Source organism: Arabidopsis lyrata (assembly GCF_000004255.2).
Source record: "Arabidopsis lyrata subsp. lyrata unplaced genomic scaffold ARALYscaffold_7, whole genome shotgun sequence".
NCBI lineage: Eukaryota > Viridiplantae > Streptophyta > Magnoliopsida > Brassicales > Brassicaceae > Arabidopsis > Arabidopsis lyrata.
Genome location: NW_003302549.1, coordinates 13,610,799 through 13,627,083, shown reverse-complemented (window position 1 = coordinate 13,627,083; position 16,285 = coordinate 13,610,799). Strand labels below are relative to the sequence as shown.

Genomic DNA, 16,285 nt, shown 5'->3' with positions numbered 1-16,285 from the left:
ATGGCATCCTCCAGTAACTTCAAATATCCTCCTCGCCTCTATGACGAAGGAAAATCTATTTTGCAACACCATAGCATGAACCACAACTGTTATTTGTCGAAAATTGGGCTCATTCGAGAAGGATTAGGTGAGGATGTGTGGGACAAATTGAAGGAATCATCTCTTGGTGTATTTATAAAGCTTGCTGAAGCGGAATACACATGGGCTGCAAAGAAGGTTCACTTTATCCTCACAAATCAGCTGCGAGTAAACAACTTGCATGAGATTTGGTCTTTGATTGATGGTAGACCAATCCGATTCTCTTTAAATGAGTTTGCGGATATAACAGGTCTAAACTGTGGTGTTATTGAGCCGTCAGACATTTGCCAAGCTGATCACAGTGAGTTTTGGGAAGCAATGAATGTGGGAACCTCGGACGGTCCTATGTTTACAGAGCTGCAAAAAGTGATGGATCTTAGCAAGGCGTGGGTGGTTGAAAAGAGAATGATGGTTGCTAGGTTGTGCTTATTATCTGTGGCAGTACATGGCATACATCACGGATCAAGAATCCCTTTGTCTAGTGCTAGAAGAGTTCTTGATCCTGTGGGTTTTGAGAAATATCCTTGGGGTCGAGTGGCTTTTGATAGTCTAGTTACCGCAGTGAAGCTTGTTAAATATGACCAAGAGTCCTATGTTATTCACGGATGCGTTCATGCTTTGCTGATTTGGTTTTATGAGAGTGTCCTAGGAATAGGAGAGGATTATGGGATGAGAAGGCCTACATTGACGGGTGTTCCACTACTCGATTGGCAGTCAACTAGGAAAGATATAAAGTTAAAAGAATTCCTCATAAAGGAGAAGACTAAGCATGGTCAGGTTAGTTTTTTTTTTTTTTTTTTTTACATCACTTGTTAAAATAATTTTTGCTTTGTAATTGTTTTGCAAAATTGACAAAATTGTGTCACTTCTTTTATTATTTCATGTTACCACAATTATATAAATGGATTAGTACATAATAAATTGATTAAACATGTTTGTCCTTTTTTCGTGTTTTATGCAGATTCGTGTAAGGCACATGTCAGAGGATAACATGTACCCTAAATGGGGAGATGCGGATGCTGATGCGAATAAGGATCCTTACTAGACAACCTGATTAAAGATATCATCAATAACCAGTTACCTTTGAATGCTTGGGATGGTGTGGGTTCAGTTGCTGTGACAAACAAGAATGTGGCAAAGAAGAAAAGAAAATTAGAGATTGAAGCTGAGGTGGAGAGTAGTATCAAGTGCCAGAAAAACAAAATGAAAGTGGCTGACCATATTGCAGAGGAAGATGAAAAAATCCCAAAAAAGAAGCAGAAGACATAGAAAGAATATGTGGAGGTATATTGGTAACAAATTTCTTTTTAATTTTAATAGTGATGTTAGTAATGAATATTTGTGAATATGCAATTCATTTTAGGACAATGCAGCAGAGAAGAAGAGCATCTTCGATATTTGGAAAATGTTGGAAACAATGAATGGGACAATTTCAGAACTAGACAAGAACATGAGGAATATAATGGATGCTTTGGAGAGCAAATTTGAATCCCTGGTTACTAAGAGACTTAGTGACGTAGATGTGAAGGAGATGAAAGAGTCCAAACCTGAATTTGCTACCTCAAACAACAATGAAGATGATGAGGCAAATAGTAAATCTCCTGTAAGTTATACTTTCACCTCCTCTATCTAAATTCTAGTTGTACTTTTTTGCACTTTTACTAAATTTGTTTTGATTTTAGATGTCTATTATTGACACTATTACTTATTTTAATTTTGCAGTCTTGGGTAGTAGAGGAGAATCCTACTTCACATGATGGTTTGCCTATTCAAAGAGTGGTGAAGAAAGTCTATACAGTGAGAAACAAGAAAAAGAAAGAAGGTGAATTATCTGATGATCTTATCTTATTTGAAAAGAAAGAAGGTACAAAGGCTGAGAGGAAAAATTATCAAAAGGCTGCTTTGAAATTAGAAGCTACAAAGACTGCGGTGAAAGGTTGCTCAAAGCCTGCCCTAGCCGTTGCTGTTACAAAGGCTGCCAAGAAAGGCGGCTCCAAGGCAGTGGTTAAAGAAGTTGCTGCTAAGAACCTGGGTTTCAAGGCATCAAAGATTGGTGGCGAAAAGGCTACTGTGAAAGATGAAGCGGCTAAGAAAGACGGTTCAAAGGCTGCAAACAAATCTGCTACAATGGCTGGGAATAAGATGAAGAAGAAGTCTATTACCCAAGAAGACGATGTCCTAGATGTTACTGACCAAGTGAAAGATGATGCTCTGAAAATGGTTTCAAGTTCTGAAGACACATTCTCGGATCCTGGACAACAACATACTAATAAGGTACTGAATGCAACATTGATAGCAATGGTAGAGAAAATAAAGAATCTAGATGAGGGTATAATTGTGGGAAGAAGAGTGCCACAATTGGCTGGTTCTCAAAAGTACCCGTATGTTGGTAACTCTATAGTGAAGCGCATCATTACGGATGGAGAACCTTCTTCCTCGATACCTGATCATCTTAAACCTGCTTCTGACGAGAAGGTTCATCAACTGTTTGATTTCCTCGAGGAGGATGAAGAGTAAGACATTTTGATATTTAATCTTCCAATATCAAAATGTAACTTTGTCTTTCTAATGACTTTTTTTTTTTTCAGGGACGATCTTATTCAGACTAGTAATCCAGATACGAGATTCTATTGGCAAATTTTGACTTTAAGAGAACAATGGCCACATGAAAAATATGGATGGTTGAAAAATTATGTAAGTCATCTAAGATGATGAAAATCTATTAACATTTTCAGTTTAATCGTTTTAGATTTTTATTGATTCTAACTGGTTTAATTATTATTGTAGCATATGGGTGCTGCGATGGCTATGTTCTGCAAAAGGTTGATGCGTGAGCCTTCAGCGTACCCTAATCAACGAATAACTTTCTTGGACCAATACATGTTGAGGGAGTTGGCTAAAGATTACAAGCACTTTTCAAAAGGACGTAAGTGCTTTAAGTTCAGGGATTTCTTTGCGGAACACCTCAACGGGACAGCTCCAATTGAATCAGCTACTCACAAGAAGTGGTTCATCGATGTTGATCATCTTTATGCTTGCCTCTTTATCAATGGGGATCATTGGGTTGCTCTTGATATTGACTTGCCTATGAAGAGGATTAACATCTACGATAGCATCCCACATTTGACCACTAATCTTGAAATGGCGAAACAATGCATGTTTTTGCGAGAAATGATCCCTGCCATGATGAGTGCTATGGTACCTGAGGAGATACGTAAGAAGAGTAATGCAAGGCTGGAAGTGAAAAGGATTACAAAGAAAGTACCGTTGAATAAAGATCCCGGCGATTGTGCTATCTACACAATCAAATACATCGAGTGTTTGGCTCTTGGGACATCATTTGATGGGCTTTGCAATGAAAACATGAAGGCAATACGTATTAAACTTGCAGCGGAGCTATATGATGAAGTGAGAGAGACAGCCAGACCGTATGAGCTTGATATGTGTCGTGAAAAAGCAAAATCCCTCAACTCGAAGACTCTCAGTAGTTTCTTCTATTTTATTTCATGTCATCTCGGATTTGTAGGTTCTTCTTGTTTCTTTGTTTCTCAGACCTGATTCTACTGCATTTTAAACGTTTAAGTACCTTTGTTTCTCTTTGTTGACGATTAAGTACCTTTGTTTCTCTTTGTTTCATGTATCGACTTTAACTTCATAACATATTATGAAGTAGACCTTAAACACCAAAAAAAACAGAACAGATGGTACTTAGAAGCACACAATAAGTGAATGGCAAAAAAGAAAACTATAATTTGCTGTCTAATTTTGAATGAAATACAAAGGCTGCTAAGAACATAATTGAGTTGAAACAGAAAGAACCAGATCAAACCAACAGAAGAAATCTTTAAGAAAACTTTATGAATTACATGTCTTACGATTATGTCCTACTTGATTGCATTTCCCACAAGTGTGTAGTTTCCTTGGCTTCTTCTTCTCCATAGCAATCTCCAATGCAGATTTATTTCTTGATTTTTTTGGCCTTCCTGGTTGTTAACGAGCTTCTGGAGGCAAACATATCTTGGTAGCCACATGATCAGGAACATGTATAGCAAAATCCCTTGGCATGATGGCGTTTGCATAGGAATTGCACAAGTAGTTTTTTTGATGATAAGCATGACACATTGAAATTCTAGAGACTTTCCTATTTTCACCCGCCGCAATTGCATGAGAACATGGCAATTTCTCCAAATCAAACCTGCGACACATACACTTTTTATCTCTCAAATGAACAACATGGAGAGAAGATCCATGTGTAACTTGAAACTGATGTGCATCTATAGCTTGTACAGTAAGTAACTTAGCGTACTCTACACGGCTCTGTAAAAATAATCAATGGGTATATATCAATTTATGAACAATGAATAGCCTTGCAAGTGTTGAACATGTTTAGAGATTGAACCTGTAGAATTTTCTCTACTCCACTGTGGATGTCGGATTCACACACTCAAGTATTTTTATTAGTAGGAAAGATTATTCTTGAGGGACAAAAAATAAGAACGTAAAAGGCTTATGAATTGCTACAAAAATTGCTATCGTATTTCTTGCTCCAGAGAGAGATCCCTTTACATGGCCATTGGCCTCCATATTTATACATAGAGAAACGACATTAAAAATGAGTAATTAAGTACAATTATTCCTTCTTAAATGTGTCCGTTTTGATTCCTTGATTTTAATGCTCAACGTTTAAATTTGAGTTGACTCTGGTCTTTATGGGCCTCGCCTTTCGGCCCAAATGTCCTTGGACCGACTTAACCATGACCTCGTCTCCGGACTCGTGTCGAGATGCAGTCACTTCGGACCCTCTTTATATTGACAACCACTCCGACCGTTCCTTTGGCTCACGGATCCGACGGGCTTTATCCTTTATGGGTCTTCATCTTGTCTACGTGGCAATATTTGGTTGGTCCAGGACTTCTGGTGCGGGATCCGACACCAACAATTAGCCCCCCAAGTTCTTCGAAGTGTCATTCCAATTCGGAGGACTTTAAATGTTTTAAATGACAAAAGATTGCGCTCGAGAATCTTTCTGATTTCCCGCCGAAAATCTCATTACTCCTTTAATTTCGGCACTAGCCATTTTTACCCGAGTGACATCTGTCATCATTATGACCGTATATTAATTAATTACTATTAAAACGGGAAAAAACCTTCCCACTTCCCACACAACTTCCGAGGCGGTTTCATCATTAGCCTGTGTGAGGTAACTTCTTTTCACCATTACTTTCTTCTTTTACTTTTGTGCTTTAATCAAAACTTCTCTCTACTTTTCTTCACCGAACCTCTCTTCGCCGGATCTTGAATTTTTCATTTTTCTCCGATGACTTCCGATTCTGAAAGACCTGAATCTCCGTCTTATGATGAGAGGCGTTCTAGTAATGACGAATGCACTCGTCCTAACGATATCGCCGGTCCTCATTACAAATCCACCTGTACTCTTCAATCCCTTGAGCGATTAAAGGGGCTTTGTCAAATTCCTCTTGGAATTATAGCGGAGGCGCAAATAGCCGATCCTACGGAATCCTCAGAGAACCACCGTGACGGCTACTTTTGTGTTTACGAAATTTACTTCAAGGGCTGCGGATTGACCTTCCCCCTTCCCGAAGCCCTAGTTCGATTCTTGGCGGCTCTCGAGATTGCTTTACCTCAATTAACCCCCAATCTCCTCCGAACCATCCTCGAGATTATAACCGTTGCGGCGGAGGCTGGCTACGTCATTGGAGTCCCCGAGCTGAATGAACTCCTAAGCGTAAGGAGTTCATCAAAGAAAACTGGGTACTTATCGGCGTATCCAAATGCCAACAGGAACGCCATTTCGCACCTCCCGAAAAAGGATGAAAACTGGCACCATCCTTGGTTCCTGATTAAGAAAACTCCTGCTTCGATTGGGAATCTTTCCGATGTACTCCCATCGAAGTGGTCTACGAAGCCTGGTAGAGACTAGGTCGTATATTCCTTTCCTGTTTATTTTATTATTTTTTACTGACCAAATTAGTTGTTTCACTTCGCAGCTCTTATCGCTTCAACTCTCCCGACTGAAGAATTTGTCAAGTTCTTCAGAACAATCCTCGAAGGGGAAACCCTTTGGAATTCTTTCACCCTCGATCGGTTTATCGAGGCCAACCGAAAACTCAGGATGAGTCCTCCCAATCTACTTCATCGTCTTCCGCCTCCTCCCTCAACTCAGGCCATGTCAGCTCGGGCCCTTACTGCCCAGCGTAAGAAACTTTCCAAGCCGATAGCAGAGGCTTGTGATGAAAACAAGGCGTTCCTCGCGGCCGCCATTGATAAAAAAGATTACAGCAGGACCCTGCTGGTTGATGATAACAGCTCCGAGGGAGCCAGATCCGTTGCTGCTTATAGGCTAACACCTCGTCGCGAATGTCATGACGAACGTTCTCCTCGGAGAGAGCGGTCTCGTCGTGATTCTCCTCGTCCTCCCCGAGACGATTTCAGCAACGAACCACTTAAGAATTTGGTTCGTAGGAAGAGGGACAAGTCGTCCCGTGGTGACTCGTCTCAGCGAAGGGAGAAATCAAGGGCCCGGACTGATCGTTCACCTCGATCATCCCCTCCCACTGAACCAATGGGTCCTCCCCGACCTGTTGACATGTCTTCTTCTTCTCAGCCCGACAGCGAAAAGACTGCTCGGAGTGCATCTCCTAAAAAGGGAGATTCTGAATCTCGAGATGCTTCCTCGAGGTTAAAGCCCGTTCTTGTCCCTCAAGTCAAATCGCTTTCAGGTTTGGTGATTTACACATACTCTAACGTTTTTGTTTCTATTAATATTCCAATTTTTACAATTCTTCCTTCTTCGCAGCTATGGAGAAAGAAGGCAGCGTCTTCCGATGCTTCAAGACCCGATCGGGTTCGATCTTGCCAGACTTCGACAAGTGGCGCCCTACGATTCGTGAACGCTATTTGCTTCACGCGTATCACTCATCTCGGGTTAGTTCCGTTTTTTTTTATTATATTGCCATTCTGCGAACTGACTCGCCATCCCGGGTTTATGTATAATGCCAGGCTCATAGTGAACTTAACGACATGATCGAACATTACGAAGGGTTGGTCATTGGACGGGAGAAGGAGATTGACATGTGGAAGAAAAAACTCTCTGCCCTTGAGGCTGAACTCAGTTCTTCTGCCAGCTCCAAGCACGATCTGGAGGACAAGGTCGACAGTTTAACATCCGAGCTTGCGTAGATAAAGGGGGAGCTGCAAGACCAGTACGATCGGAATTACAAACTCCAGGATGAACTTTCTGGTGTTCAAGGTAGACTTCATGAATCCGAATCAACCGCCGATACCCTGAACAACCAACTTATCGAGCTTGACGCGAAGTACAAGGTGCTAGCCAAGTTGCGTGATTCCGAGTTGGCAAGGTCGGCATCGAAAGCCAGAAAGGAGGTTAAGGGACGCGGGATGGAGTTGATCCAAGGGGCCATCCGCTTCATGCAGACCGAGAAGGGTAGGTCAGACTTGGAATTAGACATCAAGGAGCATGAGAGCAACCTAATTCTGTTGGATCAAATCCACGAAACAGATTTCTCCGAGGAGCAAGAAAGGACCGAACTGTCAACAAATCTTTCTGAAAAACAGAGTCGCTTGGCAGCTCTTCCCACTTTGACCTTCAACCCGCTTGACTTCGAGGAATTCTTTACTGAATCGCCTTCTATAAGTGAATCGGGTTTAGACTGGGCAGGTAACGCTTGGCTCCTGACGCTTACCTCCCTTTTCTTACCTTATGTTTTTTTTTTTAAATTAACTGGAGCCGTCCTTCCCAGGCTCAAGTGAGACGGAAGATGTCGTCCCACCCGAAATTCTGTGAGACCGGAGGTCATCCCGGAGGATGGTTGTACTGTGGAGAGCGGACCAGAAGTTTCATCTGACCAAGCACCTGCCAAGGAGGCGAATGAAGCTTCGACTGTTGAGCCGGATTCCGAGGGGGCTGTTGCTCCGTAGTGGCTGTGTCCACTTTAAATTGGGAATTGTCCCATTAATTTTAAGACTTAATTTCGAACTTGTTTTTGTCTAAGGAGGCTTTATTATTTTTTGAACAAGATATTTGCCTGAGGAGGCTTTTAAACCTTTCTAGGTTATGACCCCAAGGGGGTTTGGTTAAAATTATATGCGGGTTTGCAAAGTCCGCTTTTAACCTTTTGTGGCCTTATGGTTATGCTTTCGAGATTTTTAGGCTGATCAGGCCTTTCTCTTTAGAATGCGAGAACTGAGCTCGGCTTAAAGCGAGTTCCCCACTTCGGGTTTAGTCAACTCGATAAATTTATTGGGCTTGGGCCTCAGAAACTTTTGTAGTTAATGCGACGGTTGCTCTTTCTTTTCTTTTTTCTTAAAAGTAGGGAAACGGCTCGTCTTTAATGCAATAACTGCCTTTTCTCGATTTTCCAAAAAGGGGTTAAACCATTCGGGCACACTATTATTATTGGATTTATGGTTCCAAGACAAACCCTAAATCATTATAAATAAAGCTTACCTACATCTGAGCTTTATTTAACTACGTTTTTAGAATCTTACTTGAGTAATATTACGAGAATGGAAAACGAAAAAGTAGCCCCCGTTGATCCCGGCAGCCCACTCTTCTTGTCCGGCGACGGCTTTGAACCGGCCGGCGTTCTTTTTCCTCACGCCGTCTTCCACTTTCCTTCGAAGGAGAAGAAGGAGGCTTGCGACTTTATTGACAAGGTTTATATCTGTCTTCTTTGATTAACAGCTTTTTGTTTCATCTTATTCATTCATCTTTATGCTAGGTTGCCGACAAACACCGTTGCTTGTGTGAAGAGAGGCAGCGGCTGGGCCTCAAAAGGAAACGCTCGAGGCTCGCATCGCTCGGGTGGAGAGGAAGATACGGGCTTTGGAAAGTGATCCCTTTCAATGGGAATGGCGGAACTTCGATTCTGTTGCTGAGATCCCGAAGATGCTTCGGATGTATCTCCGTGCTAGGGGAGTTCCGGGTCCTGTGAATGCTCCGGTCCATACCGTTCCATCTGATAGCGAGGAAGAGGACGAGGAGGAGGCCAGCACCTGTCGGAAACGCGTTTGGGATCATCCCGAAGTGGATGCCAAGAACAAGGCGTCCACTTCGAAGACTAAACCGGCGATGAAGGAGCCTGTTCCTGAGCCTCTTCCATAAATGTTTTCTAACTTCTTCACTTATTTTGAACTCGTATTGGGCTTCGGCCCCTTTCTACTTATGGAAACATTTGCAATTTTCCTTACTTTTCAAATATTTTTGGAGATGCGTCCTTTAATGCAGGATCTGTTCGAGGGCATTAATTTCTCCGCGAATCACTCCATTCTTAGGATAGAATCCGCAGCTTGCTTGGGATATGACGTTCCTATAAGTTATAGTCTCAATTTCCTTTTACTCCTCACCATTCTTTTCATTTTAGTAGGTATGGAGTTCAATCTTCGCTGTTCAGAATCTATGCCCGACTTCTCCAGAATCGGAATGATAAACGAAGATGTTCCGAATGAGCCAAGCAGGCAGCCTCCTCCACTTCGCGGCTTCTTAAGATCTCAGATTCGAGCCCCATGTGCTTTGATCAGGGATCTCCGAATCAGAGACCAAGGGACAACGACGGCGTTCATAGAGGCACTCGCGCTTCAACACCGAAAGTTTATGTTGGAAAAGAGGAGACTCCGGAAGAGGATTAACCGGATGCAACGCAGGCTTACTACGGTGTCAAGAGATCTTCACATCCTTGAATCTCACCCCGGAGAGTGGATTGAGCTTGGAATATCTGACTTTGCTCGAATTCCGGACTGCATGATGCCAATCCTCGATCTTGCTGGTCAAGGAGTTGAAGTGTTCTGCTCATCGACAAGATTTTCATAGTCCAAAGTGTACGATGAGGGATATTTTGCCTTATTTGCTTGAATAAACGCTCTTTTTCCAATTTCTTGTATGTTCGCGTAGCCGAACTATATTTACTTCACTTGTTCGCACAGTCGAACCTTTTTCCTTTAATAAAGAAATAAAAAAAAAATTTATTAATAGTTGAACTCGTTTCCGAGCTGCCTACGTACCCATCTCGGGATCAAGCTACACCGTAGTTCATGTACATAAACAATGCATGTAGCTTTAAACATAAAACTTCTTTATGTTGATCACATTCCAAGGTCGCTTGACTGGATTGTCTTCTAAGTCTTTCAACCTATAAACACCGTTCCGAACCATTTCGGTAATAATGTAAGGTCCTTCCCAATTAATACCGAGTTTACCGGCACCTTCTTCTTTTTTGTTGTCAAAGACGCGCCTTAATATATAATCTCCCACGAAGAAAGGCCTACTTTTAACCTTAGAATTGTAATACCGGGCTGCTGCCTGCTGGTAATTCTGGATCCGAATTAGAGCTTGATCACGCCTTTCATTTATGGTATCTAGTGAATCATTAAGCATTGCTGAATTTTCTTCCTCATTTAACGCTGCTTCTGTTCGGCGAAGTCTGGGCACATTGAGTTCAGCTGGTACTACCGCCTCCATGCCATAAACCAAAGAGAATGGAGTTTCTCCTGTAGGTCGCCTAGAGGTTGTACGATAGGCCCACAGGACGGGTTGGAGTTCTTCATACCATCCTCCCTTTAGATGACTTAAGCGTTTCTTGAGATTGCTTAATATTGTCTTGTTCGCGGCTTCAGCTTGACCGTTTCCTTGCGGATATCGTGGAGTAGAATAACTAACTTTGATTCCCCAGTCCGCACAAAAGGCATCAAACTCGTGTGAAATGAATTGTGGTCCATTATCAGTGACTATTTCGTACGGAACTCCATGTCGACATATAATGTTTTTCCAAATAAAGGTCTTCACCGCCGAATCCTTGATACCAACATACGCCTCAGCTTCAATCCATTTTGAAAAGTAGTCCGTAAGGACTAAAAAGTACTGTACACCTCGAGTTGATTTGTGCAATGGTCCAATGATGTCCATTGACCACCTCATAAACGGGTATAGGGCGGAAATGGAGGAGAATAATTCCGACAGTTGATGGATCAATGGTGCATGGAGTTGGCAGCGCTTGCATCTTTGGGCGAACTTAACACAATCTGTGATCATAGTGGGCCAATAATACCCCATTCTTTTAACTTTAAAAGCCATAGCTCTTCCTGATGAATGACTCCCACATAATCCTTCATGCACTTCGCTCATGACGATTTCGACTTCGGGCCCAAAAATGCATAATAGGTAAGGGTCACTGACACCTCGTCTATATAACGCATCCTTTGACAGACAAAATTTCGCGCTAACGATTTTCATTTTCCTGGCCTGCCATTTATTCTTTGGGAGCTCACCTGTCATGATGTAGTGCTTTATTGGCTCCCTCTAGTCAGCCCCCCAGTCTTTAGCCGGAATTTGGTCAACTTTGTGAAATACTCGTGGCTCTGGCTCGGGATGCTCGTTTGGTTCAAGAACATCCTCCTCGATTAACGGCTCGGTTTCTAACATTGTTTCTGGAATCACCTCTTCAGCTAAGACAACGGGTTCCTTGTTAGATGTATTCGATCCCTTTGACTTCCTTCGTTTGTTGGGTGGCGGTTCGATATCTGGTTTGCCACGGTCGCGTGCCGCTGCTCGAGACCTTGTAACGACAAGGGTTTCTTTGCTGTCTTGAATGCTTTGCTCCAAAATGCATTCCACTGGAATAACTCTTTAACTCAGGATCTGATGTTGACGCCAATGCGGCAAGTGCATCCGTAGTTGTATTCTCTCCCCGAGGTATGCGGATTAATTCGAATTTCGAGAAATTTTTAGATAAATCCTTCACCACTTCGAGGTACGCTTCCATTCTTGAATCTTTGGCTTCATAGTCTCTATTAAATTGGTTAACTACTAATTGCGAATCGCAATAAGCCAATATTTCCTTAGCTCCAACTCCTTGTGCTAATCGAAGTCCGGCAATCAGGGCTTCGTATTCTGCCTCGTTGTTGGAGGCATTGAATAACAACCGGAATGATTGTTCTAGAATTTCTGATGTTGGAGATTCCAACTTGATTCCCACTCCGGATCCTTGCTTTGTTGAAGACCCGTCTACGTGTAATTTCCAAGTTTGGTTCTCCGGTTGCTCTATCGTTCCAGGTATTGGTAACTCGGTTAAGAAATCTGCTAAAACCTGAGCTTTCATACTGATCCGGCTTTTGAATTCTATATCGTACTCGCTTAACTCCACCGCCCATTTTGCCAAACGTCCGGACTGACTTGGACTATGAAGTATTGTTCGGAGTGGTTGGTTGGTTAATACTTCAACCGGATGGGATTGAAAATATGGGCGCAGCTTCCGAGCCGAAGTTACCACCGCGAGTGCAAGTTTTTCCATCATTGTGTATCTTGTTTCCGGATCCGTCATTGACTTGCTCACGTAGTAAATTAGTTTCTGCTCTCCACGGTCTTCCCGAACCAAGACTCCACTAACCGCGTGACTTGAAACCGACACGTACAAATAAAGTTTTTCATCCACTTCCGGTTTGGACAGTATAGGTGGAGTGGATAAGTATGCCTTAAGCTGCCCAAAAGCTTCTTCGCACTTCTCATCCCAAAGGAATCCTTTGTTCCCTTTTAGAATTTGGTAGAAAGGTAATGATCATTTATCTGTTGATCTCGAGATAAAACGATTCAGAGCTGCAATCCGCCCAGTCAACCGTTGTACTTCTTTGAAGTTTCTTGGAGATGGCATGTTTAGAAAGGCGTTAATTTGATTTGGATTGGCTTCAATCCCTCTTTCTGTCACGATATAGCCAAGAAATTCCCCGGATGGGACTCCAAATGTGCATTTCGCCGGGTTCAGCTTCATTTGATACTTATTGAGAATATCAAAACATTCCTCTAAATGCCTAATGTGATCCTCTTTTTTTAATGACTTAACCAACATATCATCTATGTAGACTTCCATTGTCTCCCCGAGATGATTATGGAACATTTTGTTAACCAACCGTTGATAAGTTGCTCCTGCATTTTTCAAACCAAAAGGCATTACCTTGTAACAATAGATACCTCTATCAGTGATAAACGACGTTTTTTCTTGGTCTTCGGGGTTCATCATTATTTGATTATAACCCGAGAAGGCATCCATGAATGTTAACAGCTCGTTCCCAGCGGTGGACTCTACAAGTCGATCTATATGTGGGAGCGGGAAACTATCTTTGGGACATGCTTTATTGAGGTCTGTGAAGTCGATGCAAACCCTATCCTTCCCATTCTTTTTCTTGACAATGACAGTGTTTGCTACCCATTCCGGATATTGCACTTCTCTTATGGACCCTATCTTCAAAAGTTTATCCACTTCGTCATTTACTATTTTCGCTCGCTCCACTCCAAGCTTTCTTCTTTTTTGTTTCACCGGTTTGAAGCTTGGATCCACGTTTAGTTCATGACAAATTATACTTGGATTTATGCCAGGCATGTCCGCTGCTGACCATGCAAACGATGTTTTGTTTTTCCTTAAGAGTTCGATCAAAGCTTCTTTTATTTGGCCAGTCAAAGTTGCCCCAATTCGAATTTTCCGGTCCGGCTTGTCTTCTTCCAACACCACTTCGATTACTACATCATCTTTCTTCTGCCCGCTAGGAAATTTTGTTCTTATTCCCTCTTTTGCGGGCTTCGTTAATTGCTATTGAATCTTCATACGGTGGCTAGCTAGATAACACGTCCGTGAAGCTTCTTGGTCTCCCTGAATTGTTTCTACTCCTCTTGACGTTGGAAATTTGATACATTGATGATATGTAGAGGGGACTGCTTTCATTTGATAAATCCAGGGAGTACCGAGGATGATGTTGTAAGCTGCGAGCTTATCGAAGACAACGAAGTCCACGATCTTCGATACTTTTTTGGCAAGGACCGGTAGCTTGATTGTCCCGAGAGACATGGCTGATTCACTTGTGAATGCAACTAATGGAGACGGAGGCCCCACTATATCCGCCCGACTAATTCCCATTCTTTCTAGAGTACTTAAAAAGATCAAATCGACCGAACTGCCTGTATCTATAAGGATCCTTGATACTTCGAAGTTGGCAACGTCAAGGGTAATGACTAGAGCATCATCATGAGGTCTTTCGAGGTACCGCGTTTCTTCTTCATTAAATGATATTGATGCACCTTGAAAATCGACTTCTTCGCTTAAGCTTGCTTTGAGTAGGATATCTCGTCGATGTTTCTTGATGGAACTTATCGAATCTCCGCAAAATTTGGAACCTCCTAGAATAACATTGATCTTACCCTTAGAATTCCTTGGTTCTTCCTCGTTGGTTAACCTTGGTCTTTTAGAATTTTGATCTTTGGAACTTTCCTTTGCTTCGTGGTATTCCTTCACAAAATCTTTTATATCGAATTTGGAAAGATCTCGACTAGCCCAAAGCTCTGCGAGGTGCCTTTTAAGAACGCTGCAATCCTTGGTTAAATGTCCGGTTACTTTATGAATGTCGCAATATAGACTTTCATCACGGACCCAAGTGTTTGATCTTCCTTTCCCTTGGAATTGCTTTCCGACGGTACTGTTGAAGGGTTGCGACCCAAATTTCCTTGGTCCTTTGCTCTCCCTAGGCTCAAACTTCTTGGAAGGGACGGTGATTGCCGGCTTTTCTTGTTTATTTCTTTTGGCAAAACTTTCTTTTTCGTCCTCTACCTCCATCCAGTTGTTCGCGCGAAAGAGTGCATCCTGAATTGTGTCTGGTTTATGAAGTATTAAGTCTTCTTTAAACCTTGAATCATATCGCAATCCTTTTCGTAGGGCAGATAAAGCTGATTGCTGCCAGATTCTTGGGAGCTTTGACAGCACTCCTTTGAATTTGGTGATGAAAACTCGAAGTGACTCATTAGATCCTTGCGATAAGTTCCAAAGATCGGCATCCGAAACGCTTTTATCCATAAGGATGGAGTATTGCTTTAAGAATACGGCTGATAGTTCGTCGAAATTGCTGATCGAACCCGGCTCTAATTGGGTGAACCACATTAGAGCTTGGCCACATAGATTCTCCGAAAAAAGCTTGCAGTAGCCTGCGTCCTCATCAGCTTCATCCAATTCGACTCTTCCAGCAGCGATCAGAAAAGCTGCGAGATAGCTTTTTGGATCCTCCAATCCGCTGTAAGGGTCCAACTTGAGTTTCCGGGAATCTTTGATCCTCAAATTTGCAATTCGCGAGATGAAAGGTGTTCGCCTAGCTTCTTCAATGACTCGATTGATGTCTGGCTCCGAACTTGTAGCTCGATGAAATTTTGATTTCATTTCTTTTAATTCCTGGCTAACCTTCCTCATGGTCTCGAACTGGTCGAGGTTCTCCTGCTTGTATTGAGCTGCAAGTTGTTCTTCATCTCCGAGCTGTGTCTCTTCTTCCAACGTCTGAACTACATTATTAGTAGCACCGGGAGTTGTTTGTCCGCTGGTTTCATTTCGTGCAGCGGAACTTGGCGAGTTGAATATCCCTCTTCGGATTCCCACAAGGTTTCCTGCACTTAAAGAGCGAACACGAGTTTGTATAGTATTGACGTTTTGACTAAGAGATACCTGGGATGTTTGCAACATATCGACGGCCTTTTCCACATCCGAAAACTTTTGTGATATGTCCGACATGGTTTGCTGCATAGCTTTGAGGGTTTCAGCCAATGATGTCTCAACGGTGTCTCCTCCGGACATTGTTGCTTATCTCGGAAGTGTAATAAAGAAAAATCTGACCACTCAAGAATCCTATCTCCCCACAGGCGGCGCCAAAATGTGGATGTCGGATTCACACACTCAAGTATTTTTATTAGTAGGAAAGATTATTCTTGAGGGACAAAAAATAAGAACGTAAAAGGCTTATGAATTGCTACAAAAATTGCTATCGTATTTCTTGCTCCAGAGAGAGATCCCTTTACATGGCCATTGGCCTCTATATTTATACATAGAGAAACGACATTAAAAATGAGTAATTAAGTACAATTATTCCTTCTTAAATGTGTCCGTTTTGATTCCTTGATTTTAATGCTCAACGTTTAAATTTGAGTTGACTCTGGTCTTTATGGGCCTCGCCTTTCGGCCCAAATGTCCTTGGACCGACTTAACCATGACCTCGTCTCCGGACTCGTGTCGAGATGCAGTCACTTCGGACCCTCTTTATGTTGACAACCACTCCGACCGTTTCTTTGGCTCACGGATCCGACGGGCTTTATCCTTTATGGGTCTTCATCTTGTCTACGTGGCAATCTTTAGTTGGTCCCGGACTTCTG

General features: G+C 42.4%; 1 protein-coding gene across 1 annotated transcript; it reads left to right on the top strand.

The window, feature by feature from the left end:
• Positions 1–381: 381 nt before the first annotated feature.
• Positions 382–3,636, top strand: LOC9304325. The gene is given in 7 exon segments (XM_021018419.1): positions 382–855; positions 1,040–1,112; positions 1,115–1,248; positions 1,442–1,681; positions 1,801–2,591; positions 2,667–2,772; positions 2,866–3,636. Coding segments are annotated over 7 exon segments (2,574 nt in total). The 5' UTR covers positions 382–396.
• Positions 3,637–16,285: the final 12,649 nt, after the last annotated feature.